Here is a 12,147-nt window from a genome sequence, read left to right as displayed (position 1 = left end):
TCTCTTTTTTCGTAAGGGACAAAGCAAAGCAGTGGCTTGATTCTCAACCCAAAGAGAGCCTAGACACATAGGACAAGATAGTCACTGGATTTCTGACCAAGTTCTTTCCACCCCAGAAGCTGAGTAAATTTAGAGTGAATGTCCAGACCTTCAGACAGAAAGATGGAGAGTCCCTCTATAAGTTTTTCAACTCAGTAGTAAACAAAGCATCCATAGCCCACATGAGACAATTGTAAAAATATTATGCACTGACTAAAGTAAATCTATTATAGTAATAATGAATAAAAACTATTCAAACACATAAGCAAATCTACTATAATAATAATGATAGAAATATATTCCACAACATAAATGATTAATTTTAGATATCAAGCATTCAAGCTTTTAATATTCATTTATACAAAAATAATCAAAAGATTATTTAATCCAAAAAATTCTCAGAACAATAGACAGAAATCATATTAGGTGATTTTTCTTTATGTGAACTCTAAAAAAAACATGTTTCATTGATTTTGTGGACAAAGAATAGACATATACCATTTCATCTCATATAATTTTAAAAATGTAATTATATTCGATCAACTAAGTCTAGCACCTATTATTACCTTTAGTTGCAGTTTCTATTATAGAATTTTTCAAATTTTTTTTATATATACAAAATATAATTAGGCTAATGATTATCAAACAATTCAGAAATGCGACATCAATCAAGTAATATATATATATATATATATATATATATATATATATATATATATATATATATATATATATATATATATATATATATTCAAACTAGAATTTTATTCAAAGCAAAATATTATGTCTCATGTGAAAATTTTATTTTATATAAGAACTAATATAAATAACGTGCTAATCATTAATTGATTAATTAATCAAGTAACTTAGTTTGGAATTAACTTTTTTATAATCATAAGAATTATACCAAAATCTAACTATAAGTACAGAATTTACTCACAATTTAGTTCTTAGAAATTGACTAATACCTGAATGCCATCCAATTAGATATTAGGTTAAAATCCAAGTAGATGAGCAAGTTAAAGGTGACTTTGAACAGGAGTAGTTTTAGAATGATAGCAGGACAACCCCAGCCAGCATTATTGGCAAGTCCAGAATAACAGCTCTCTTTTGCAGCGGTGAAAGATGGCAGCAACTCTTCAACTCGGTCACATCCTCTTTTTTTATTCTTTCTCTATGCCTCTCGTGTTGCCTTTCATACTCCCCCTCTCAACTTCTTCTGAACCATTTTGGCAAACCAACAGTGGTAGTAACGGCGACGGTGACATCTTTTCACATTATCTCCTCCTCCATTTTTCTCTTCTCCGGTTGTCGTCTTCTCTCTGCGTAGTGTCTCTCTCTTCGTCTTGTGCTCGAATGGCGGTGGCAGCGATTCCCTCTGACACCGTCTCCCTTTCAATGACGAATTTAGAAAATTTTGATAGTAGAAGTAAAATATGTATAATATGATAATTTTTATAATAAAAATATTATGCTTACCTAAAAAATTAGCTATCAAATTATCTACTTGTTTTCAATATGTATTTGTATTTCAAATTTTATTTTACACAAGTAATTATTTTTTATGTATACGTAACATAATTGTTGATATAATTATATTTTGTTATTATAAAATATGATTAGTCTTCAGAATATCTAATTACAAATTAAAAAGCTAAAATAGTAATTTAAATAATAACATATAATTTAGAATTTTATTTTTTTATATTTTATATTTTGAAAAAGATTGAATAATTTTTTATTGACAACATAATCAAAATCTCTCTCTTTTTTATATATATGTTATTAAACAATTATTTAAAAACATTTAAAATTCACCTTTCATACAATTAATTCTGATCTTAATGATATTCACAGTTAAAAAAGTTCATTTAATTAGTGTAATCATTATGAAAAAAATTAAAACTAATTTCAAAAGAAAAAAAATCAATAGATAGATAATATTCTTTCAAGTCCATTTCTAAGAAAGAACACAAATGTCATTTAAATTTGAAAATTTATCATTATGATGAACGACTACTATGAAGTTTTTAAATGGACTATCAAGTGTCAAAAGTTGAATAAAAAATTATTGTGGGATCAAATTAATAATTTAATGGGTACAAATAAATAAATATTATTATTATTATTATGTACTATTCAAAAAAAATTTTAAATTGTAGTAGAGGCATTCGTCCTACTACCATATAATAAGTAGATCCGTCCCTACTTCCTTCTCATTTTCACTTTTCTTTCTTTCCATCATTCTCTTCTCCATATCTTCTATTATTCTTTTCTTCTATTCTATGAACTCTCTCTCTCTCTAGCATTTCCTTTATTTTTTCTTCTCCCTCCTTTCATTTTTTTTATTCCTTTTTTCTTTCTTGTGCATAACTTATGTGTATCTAAGTGTCCCGTTTGCATAAAATTAATTTTGTAAAATTGATTTTGATGAAAAGTAAGTTTGAGTTAACATGATTTTTGTTTGGCAATCTTTATATCAAAATTGATTGTAGTAAAATAAATGTTGTTTGAATTATACTATTCAAAATCACTTTTAGATGAAAAATTATTAAAAGAGATATCAATTTATAATTTTTTTATATATGCAAATTCAGAATACTAACAAAAATAATATAAAAAATATTTATCATATAAATAAAATAAATACAATAAAAAAATAAAAATATAAAAGAGAGTACTATAAATTTTATAATATCAAACAAAAAGAAAATATTCTATAATTTTTCTAGTACTGTTAGTACTCTTTAATTTAGTATTATTTTTTACTATAAATTTTTATTATTTATGATTTTGTTGTTACTCATAATTAATTTTTTATTTATTTTGTCCTTTTTTATAGGCTCATAATTTATATTATACAAAATTTTGATAATAAACGTAGTATATAATAATTACACTTATAAATTTTACAAAGTCAGAATAAAAAAATTAATACAAAACAAAAATAGAGTACTTCAAAAAATTGAAAATAAAAATCGTACACATAACAAATAATAAAAACTCCATAATCAATAACATGTATCATGTGAACAAAAAAAATATAATAAAAAGTAAATAAAATTCGTATGAATAAAATTAAATAAAAAATAAAAAATTTCATACACAACATAAATATAATGCAGTAAAGGATAGAAAAAAAATTCATATAAAAATAATAATAAAAATATCCTAAAAAAAAGTCAACAACATTTGTCATTGAATAAAAGAAATATAATAAAATAAATAAAAAAGTCAAACAAAAATAAAAAAAAGATTTCATAAAAAAATATACATATAAAAAATAGTATAATAAATGATAAAAAAAACTCATAAAAACATAACATGAAAAATCAGAATACTACACAAATAATATAAAAATATTTATCATATAAATAAAAAATATAATAAAAAAATATAAGTAAAAAATACAATAAAAAATATAAAAATTAAAATATAAAAATGAGTATTAAAAATAATAAAAAATTGAAATATTCAATTTGCTAGTGATTAAAATAAATTTAAATTATTTTAATAAAAAAAATTAGAACGAAGAACTATGAAGAAATAAGAAGAATTACAAAGAATTATTGTGAAAGTAAAAGTTACTAGTATTCTTTTATAGAAGAAAATGAAGGGTAGGGTTAGTAAAAAAAATAAAATTTCACCTAATTTTTCAAAGACAACATGCAACTATGAACGTGAAACGCAGAAGCTACAAATTTTAGTTTCTCCTGAATGTGCGTTTAGAAGCAGAATCAATTCTGCGTTCAAGAAGATAAAAATGACTAAATAAAAAAGTGAAACTTTTATAAGAAACTCAAACGTATTTCTCTTTTTTACAACGTGTTTACCAAATACATCCTAAATTAATAAGAATTTGGATGTGTAATTAGAATAGAAAAAGAAAATATATCAAGATGAATGGACTCTACAACTTTATTTATTTATTTATTTATTTTCTGGTCTTTAGAGGATTGGATAGAGATTAATAGAGGTGGTGGTGGAGTAGTTCCATTTGAAGTGAATTAGGAAATTTTTTATTGTTTCAGCCGATTAAGAGACGGAAAAAAAGTTGAAAAAATACGATAACCACGATGGAAAAGATTGGGATGGAAATAGGTTCAAGTGGTTGTAAAAACGAAGATGAATAAATGAGTAACTTTTAACATAGTTAATAACAAATTCAGGTTAAAGTATTTTTGTCAAACAGAATATATTTTTATGGGTATAATATTAATTTAGATTTTTTAAGGTTAATTTTATCAATATCTCAATTTTTAATAGTTAAAAATAATTATTTATTCTTGTTAATAACATCTTTTATGCACTGTTTTATTAGCATATAAATCTTTTGAATATTGAATTAATATTTATCTCTTTTAAAAATGATATAAATTATAACTTTTAAAATAAATATTTTTTATTTTTTTAATAATTTTATTTTTACTATTAAAAATTTACTAAACATATTAATTTTTTTTTCATTCAATAATTTAAGAGGAATGTTAGAGAACTAACAATTTTAATATTTTGTAACCATCAATTGATTTTAATGGTTTGAAATTACATCTAATAATAGGAGATCACTCATTTTTATTTTAATGATTAAATATTGACCAAAAAACACAAAAATTGCTCTCTAGACTTTTCCATAATTTAATGACAACCAAACAAACTATGTATCCCCCTTCTTTATTTCTATTTTCGTTTTAATGCTATTGTTTATTTAATTATTTGATAAAATATGTGCGTCACTCATTTTGGAGTAAAGTAGTGAAATTCATTTTTTTTGGAACCTAAAATTCTTTATAAACTGTTAATATAAGTTAAGTTTGTCGATTTTTTTCAGCAAGCAAACCAGGTGGACTTGCAGTTTCTAATGTTTTGGGATTTGTTCTGTTGTTGTTACATCACGAAGTTTTTAAATTCCTTTATCACAATTTATGCCAACTTTCCCTTTGGTCGATGAAATATTGTTTTTAAATTTTCCATTTAGGTTGTAACTTTTACATGGGAGGAGGCAAGGAATGTCTTAAAGGGCATATCTACCGCGGCAGCACTCTATGTTGATGATCACCAATCTTTGGCTTAGGTTATTAATTTTCATTTCTTTGTACCTGTAATTTTGGTTTCATTGAATGCAATAAGCTTTTTCTGGCATATGAAGATGCAATATTGTATGCATATCATTAATATTAATATTATGCATATATATTTCTTTGAAAGTGCAATATCACTCTTTTTAGTTTAGTGTTTGCTCCTACTATATGTTCAGCCTGTTGAATGTCATGTAGCATAACATTAAGGGTATGGAATTTAGATGGATGAGGGGTTCAAGGGTTCAAATGATTTCCTGGCAATGAGATGATGATTAAGAACCATTTTCGTAATTCTTTTGGTGTTGTGTCCAACAGTGCAAAATTTAGAATTGGAGACTTAAAGGGATTTATGCATATTCAAGAAATAGAAATATAGGTATTAAAGAAAACAATCTGAGCAATGTTTTAAAATTGCGATTATGGCGCCACCATGGCGTTATGGGGTGGCAGAATTCATGCCCGCCGCCATACAGTTCTCGGCACAACAAATTTTTCACGGCGGCGAAATGGTGGCCACAATTGTGGTGGCGCCATGCCGGACCACAATAGAAATGGCGGATGTTTTAGGAATTTCGTTAAACTTTGAGGGTTATTTTGATAGTTTAGGAAACCATAAATGCAACAACTCACCCCCCTCAGCCTCCTTTTTACAGAAAACAGCTTCTTCCTCTCTAACGGTCCCAAAACTCTTCTATCTCTCTCCCTCTTTGCTCTGGGCTGCCGGGCACCAAGTTCCGGCTCAACTTCCTCCTTCTCCGTCTTCCCTCTCTTCCATTCTCTCGTGTTCTCTCTTCAGTTCTGTCGAACTCGAACCGAATTCGCTGCTCGCCGCTGCTGCTTGCCACCGGTTCCCTCTTTCTCTCTGGTTCGTTTCCGTTCTGTCTGTTCCTACTTCCTATTCCTTTTTTCTTTCCCCTGTTTCAACGTTTCAGTGTTATAAATCTCTCTTCTTCCATCTTTCTTTCCCCTCTCTGTTTCAATTTACATAGGTTCATTATGTCTACTTCAAGACAACCAACAGCCCCTGACTCCAATTCCCTCTAAGTTCTATGTCTTATGCTTCTTGGTGTGTTATGACGTGATGCTATGTTTATTTGTTGAATTTGCTACTGAATTAATTGCATGCCTTATGAGTAGAAAAATTATTTAAATTTATTAGATTTTATAATTTATTACATACACAAATTTTCTGCATTTTTTTAAGCATATATGTATTTTTTAGTTAATCTGCTTTCCGCCACTTTCCACAATGCCATCCTTGCCATAATTCTACAGAAGATTTTTGGCTTACCCTTATGAGCAGCCATCTGCAATAAAAAAACTTTGACAATATAGGTACGTAATTGTTTGTGATAATAAATTTTAAAATAAACGGATTACCTGAGGGTGCTTGGGTCTGCACCTTAGAAATTGCATGGTATGGTATGGTACAAGTAATATGACACTTTTATCAAGTATTTCCTATTAGGTTTTGAATTTTATTTCCATTTTAATTAACCAGATAACAATAACCTTTTTTTTTTTAAATTCCAAAGTTTTAAAAAAGAATTTGAAAAACTCCTTTATAGCAAGCCAACCCCTCAAAAATCAGGATATGGTAGAATTTCCATGCCGTTATTTTAATCTTTAACAACTCCAGGAACATATGAGAATGTTTAGGCATTGGAATGATTCCAGCATCGTTGCATTTGTCCCCATGCTTTTTCTTACATTTTGACTTGAAAATTCTTATCTTCTTCAGAAATAGGGGCAAATACACGCTTATTTGAGATACTCAGCAAATCACTCCAAGGTTGCTTCTAAACCGCCATTTCCAAAGAGCCGTTGGTGATCCCTGAACCACCTTTTATTTATTTGCAAAAAACCACATCATAGTTCTGAACTCATTGCTCTGGCTCTCATCCTTGAAGGCTTGTAGCGGCAGCCGGCAGGTATAACATTATGTTTCTGCTTGCACCTGATATAACAACAAAAACACCAAATAAAAACTAAAAAATTAAACCGAAAGAAGGAAACCAGAAACTAAATAGGAATGGCTTTTTTTAAGTTTTTAGCGTTTATTTTTGGTATTTTGATTTTGTTGTTGTTTAGTAGTATGTATGCTATACAGCGGTGTATAATTTGGTCTTTTTATCTACGTTGCTGAGAAAACTGAGATTAAGATCTTTCCAAGTTAAAAGGTTGGTTGTTTTAATTGAAACATGCACAAATTATTCCATTTGTTAACGCAATGTGTGATGCTGCTGGCACGTTTTTTTTATTGTGTGATGTTGATAACAAGTAATCAGTTAGTCTATAATTATTTATTGATTTACTTATAAATTAGTCTTGCTTTGTTGGAATGGCTTCTAATTGTATTCTTAATTTGAACCTATAACGCACATTTTGGACTAGTATTCCTAATTTGAGCCTAATATTTATAGAGGATGTGATAGAGATTAGAGAGGAATGAACATTATTAAAGTATGCTTTCTTAGAAGATAAAATTATGGAGTTCGGTTTTTTTTAATTTCACTATATTTCCACTCTTCCACAAATTTTCCTTTAATTGTTGCTGGTTTAGAATCTAATCTGGGTTAGAACTTAGAACAAACCCGTTTGCTATGCCTACCAACGCTTCGCATGTATTGACTTAATCAGAGAAGCTAGCTCATGACGAGAGGTTTATTGTGGCACATATAAATGCTATCCAAGCCTTATATCTAAACTATTTAGATCTGTAACAACTTCAGGAACATATGAAAATATCTCAGGCAATGGAATGGCTCCAGCATCTTTGCATTTATCCAAATGCTTTTGCTTCCTTTTGACTTGAAAACACATATCTTTTTCAGAAACAGGGGAAAATACACACTTAATTGAGGTACTTGGGCAAATCACTCCAAGGCTGCTTCCAAACCACCATCCCAATGGCACCCAAAGAGCCACTGGTGATCTCCAACAAGGACGAGATGAGGAAATGGTCAAGGGCCATGAGATGCCAGGGGAAGGTCATCGGACTTGTGCCTACCATGGGCTACCTTCATGAGGGCCACCTTACCCTTGTCAGAGAAGCTCACAAGCATGCGAATGTTATAGCTGTGTCAATTTATGTAAACCCGGGGCAATTTTCACCAAATGAAGACCTTTCTACATACCCTTCTGACTTTGATGGTGATATCCGAAAGCTCATGTCTGTTCCTGGTGGTGTTGATGTTGTCTTCCATCCCCACAATTTGTATGACTATGGAAATGATAAGAAGAATAGTAATGTTGCAATTGAGGGTGACAAAATGGTGTCTTGTGTTGACCAAGGTGGACTCGGGCATGAAACTTGGGTTAGGGTTGAAAATCTTCAAAAGGGTCTTTGTGGAAATAGCAGACCTATCTTTTTTAGAGGTGTTGCTACCATTGTGACCAAGTTATTTAACATAGTGGAACCTGATGTAGCTGTGTTCGGAAAAAAAGATTATCAGCAGTGGCGAATTATTCAAAGAATGGTAATAATATGTTGAAAGTTCCTCTAGTTTTAATTTGTTCCTGATTTTGCACGCACACACACACACAGATTTTAATTATTTGATTAGACTCTGTTAGACATATTTTAAGTGATTAACGATAGTGTTGATATCTGCTCCTGCTACAAAGTAGATGGACTGTAATGATGACTGCGTATTAGATACCCAACTATGATAATTTAATTGTGTTATATTTTATTTAGTTGCCCGGTATCTCTAAGATAAGTTATATTGTTGTTCTTTACCCAATACATGGGTTGACAGTGGTTTTCAGGTTTTGTATGCATTGGGAATTATCTGATCTGCATGAGTAATCATATCACATTGTTATTTTGTTTAGAAAGACAAACTTTGTTAAATAAGCAGGGATCTAAAATCATTTTACATGATAGTTATGCCAATTGATTGAAGAAAGTTTTCCTTGTCCCAGCTAATAATTTCTACCAAGTGAATAGTATCACTTTGATTTGGGATGTTAAACACTCTTGAAGAAAATATTGTCTGCTAGATTAGTTCGATGCTCTACTCGCCCCTGTAATTGGATGTTGATTCATACTTCTTACAGACTAACTGATTAATTTCTTGTAGGTTCGAGATCTTGATTTTTCCATTAAAATTGTCGGTTCCGAAATAACACGTGAGAATGATGGCCTGGCAATGAGTTCGCGTAATGTGCGGCTTTCTACAAAAGACAGGCAAAATGTATGATTTTATTTTATTCAAATATGTATGCTTTAATTAGTTCAAGTTAGTCGTGGTATTTAACATAAAGCACATGTGATGATAGTAATGATAATCGTAACACTGGGATCATAAAATCTTTAACATGTTATCCTTGAGATTTCTAACTTCACTACACCTTATAAAATTGTTAATATCGTTATCCTCATACCTGTAACTAGCAAAACTTTTGCCACCCCTTTCAATCCATTGCAGGCACTATCTATAAATAAATCTTTGTTAAAAGTTAAATCAGCAGTAGAAGATGGTCAGGTGCATTGTGAGAAGTTGAGAAACTTAGTGGTCCAATGTGTTACTGAGGCTGGTGGACAGATTGATTATGCTGAGGTGAGTGCTTGTAGTCAGTTAATTTGGATTATTCAATGAGATAATCACATAAACTTCCTTGAATGCACATGCAATCTATAGTTTAATTACATATTCAACTTAAAAAATATTTCAGTCTCAGTCAATATATTATTAGATATTTACAAGTGATGTGCAATATGATTATTGCTAAAGATATTAGTTGCATAATTGGTCAGGGAAATTTGATTTCCTTTCATTGCTGTTGTCCTTTTTCTTTCTATGGATGATCCTGAGAATTCATTAGATGATTTAACATGATTATGGTTCTAGTTATTATTATAAATAACAATGTTGGACAAATTTTTAATATAAGTAACTTCGAGAAATTTCATATTTGGATGTTCCTGATTTGCATGTAATGGAACAAAATTGTCTGCACTACACATTTATAGAGGGAGTAACGTGAATTGAAACTTGAAAGAATATCCAGGCAACTCAATGCTGTTTTTTTCTTTTTTATGCACCAATTTCTGTTAGCAGCAAGATCCATAATCAACACACAATTTTATTTTGGGGTAGTGTATTCTATGGCTTCCAAAGAATCAATTAAGAACATTGAAAAGACACTTTTGTCCCAAGAAATAGAGTGAATACTGAAAAGACATTGACTTAGATGCACGCTAACTAGATAGATGCATTTTTCTTCAGATTGTTGATCAAGAGAATCTGGAGAAAGTGGAATTTATCAATGGCCCTGTTGTCTTGTGTGTTGCAGCATGGTTTGGGAAAGTGAGACTTATAGACAACATGGAAATTAACTTCAAAATGGATGTGAGAAAATGATATAGTTAAGCTACCATGTCTCATCTTAGCTCTCTAGTATGCTCCACGTGGTAATAGCTCATGCACAATGCAATGATACACCACCTTTTCCCCCCTCTTTCCTGGTATGAATTACTCTTCATTACTGGTAGATTTATTTTGTTTACCTTGACGTTATAGTTGGCTGATAATAAATTAATAATAGAACATACTGATGGTTGTTCTCGGTGACAATAGTGTAATAAAATCATAAACTATAGAAAGAAGAAATGAAAAGGTATGGTTTGCAAGAGAGTTGGTAAAAGGGAGATGTTATACAAGTGTTTCACTTTTTGTTTTTCTTTGTTTAATGGGTAAGCTTTGTTCATGCAAAAATGTTTAGATACGTTTAGCACCTGATATCATATGGCTACTAGAATCAGCATACTTTTCTATGATGGATGAGCACCTATCAAGGCTGTCAAAACGGGTAGGCCCGCCCGTTGAAGCATGCAAAAAATAAACAAGCTTAAATGGATTGGTCTACTTTGTCTACCAGACCCCATTTGCGGGATGGGCTGATTTAACACAAATCACTAGACCTAAACGGGCCGCTTATTTATTTAAAACAAAAAATTCATCTATTCGAAAAGAAAAAGAAATAGCAGCCGAGGCCTGGGTTAGATGGTTTGTGCCCCTCCAATAGAGCTGCACCGGGTTCAAGTCCTCGTGTACTCCCATGTAGTGTGTGTGAGTGAGTTGTGTGAGTGTGTAATACATGGGTGTATGGATGTAATGTCTAGGATTGGGGGTTGTCCAATCCATTTGACAAAAAAAAAAAAAAAAAAAGAAATATGGGAGAACGAGAAATCATAGATGACGGGGAGAGGTAGAGGCGCGACAATGGTGAGTCGCGAGGTGAGAAGAAGGGCGTGACGGCTAAAGTGTCAATCATTTTAAATAATATTATCAAACTTGATAACTTTTATAATCAAACTTCTCAAATAATATAATCAAACTAGTCTTACATTTGTAACCAAAATAGAAATAAAAGAATTAAAATATATGCTGGTAAATGTTTGGAATTCATGAACAAATTGATTATTTTGCTTTAAAAGTTTGTTTATTTTAATGATTGGTTAATTTATTGAAAGAATGAAAAATAATATACATCTTGTAATAAGGTTGGGTTAGCATCATTAAAAATGATTGTTGAACATCACAAATCCCCAACCTTATTGGGATTTTTATATACATATACAGGTTTTTTAGTTAAATAATAAAAGAACAAAAATAAAAATTTTGGTTGAAAAATGTAAAAAATTCTAGTTACATAATATATAAATTGTTTTGAGTTGGGCATATTTTTAAAGGAGAAGAAAGAAGAGGAGAACTAGGAAGGTGCTATGAAGAAAAAAGAGTGTACATATAATAGGATTTAGTTGTACTTGACTACTAAAAATAGTAAAATACTTTGTCATCCAACATTTCTTAAAAAAAAAAAAATTGTTTCTTTGCCATATTTAAGGTTAAAATTTGTTATTGTTCCATTGCACTAGATTAGGAGAACTTTCTTTTCAAGCATCCTTTGCGTCGGAAAATAAAGAATTTATTTAACAAGTATTCCAAAATATAAAAGATTTATAATGAAAAGTTAAAATTGTAAGTTTTTAAAGTATTTATTATATAAAAATTTTTTT

The 12,147-nt window shown here is 29.9% G+C and overlaps 1 protein-coding gene across 8 annotated transcripts; it reads left to right on the top strand.

Annotated features, from left to right (window-relative positions):
* The first annotated feature begins 4,716 nt into the window (after positions 1 to 4,716).
* LOC112703405 (pantoate--beta-alanine ligase) lies at positions 4,717 to 10,772 on the top strand. 8 transcript variants are annotated; one of them, XM_025754830.3, is made up of 7 exons: positions 4,717 to 4,882; positions 5,018 to 5,113; positions 6,862 to 7,051; positions 7,955 to 8,599; positions 9,206 to 9,319; positions 9,554 to 9,685; positions 10,355 to 10,772. In XM_025754830.3, exons 4-7 carry the CDS (start codon positions 8,030 to 8,032, stop codon positions 10,487 to 10,489), a joined length of 951 nt encoding a protein of 316 aa, XP_025610615.1. In that variant the 5' UTR covers positions 4,717 to 4,882; positions 5,018 to 5,113; positions 6,862 to 7,051; positions 7,955 to 8,029; the 3' UTR covers positions 10,490 to 10,772. The 8 variants fall into 8 exon arrangements, with proteins under 8 accessions (XP_025610615.1, XP_029143870.1, XP_029143871.1 ...); XM_029288037.2 differs by having other exon boundaries at positions 4,733 to 5,113; XM_029288038.2 differs by lacking the exon at positions 6,862 to 7,051 and having other exon boundaries at positions 4,759 to 4,882.
* Positions 10,773 to 12,147: the final 1,375 nt, after the last annotated feature.

The sequence above is a fragment of the Arachis hypogaea genome, chromosome 7, assembly GCF_003086295.3.
Source record: "Arachis hypogaea cultivar Tifrunner chromosome 7, arahy.Tifrunner.gnm2.J5K5, whole genome shotgun sequence".
NCBI classification, from domain to species: domain Eukaryota; kingdom Viridiplantae; phylum Streptophyta; class Magnoliopsida; order Fabales; family Fabaceae; genus Arachis; species Arachis hypogaea.
The sequence above is the reverse complement of the archived record's forward strand: the minus strand, read 5'-3'. Positions and strand labels throughout refer to the sequence as shown.

What these genes read in the sequence shown, in the direction of transcription:
- LOC112703405 (XM_025754830.3), top strand. Translation starts at nt 8,030, where the DNA reads ATGGCACCCAAAGAGCCACTGGTGATCTCCAACAAGGACGAGATGAGG. An exon ending in GGCGAATTATTCAAAGAATG is followed by an intron (nt 8,600 to 9,205) that starts GTAATAATATGT and finishes AATTTCTTGTAG; the next exon opens with GTTCGAGATCTTGATTTTTC. An exon ending in GACAGATTGATTATGCTGAG is followed by an intron (nt 9,686 to 10,354) that starts GTGAGTGCTTGT and finishes ATTTTTCTTCAG; the next exon opens with ATTGTTGATCAAGAGAATCT.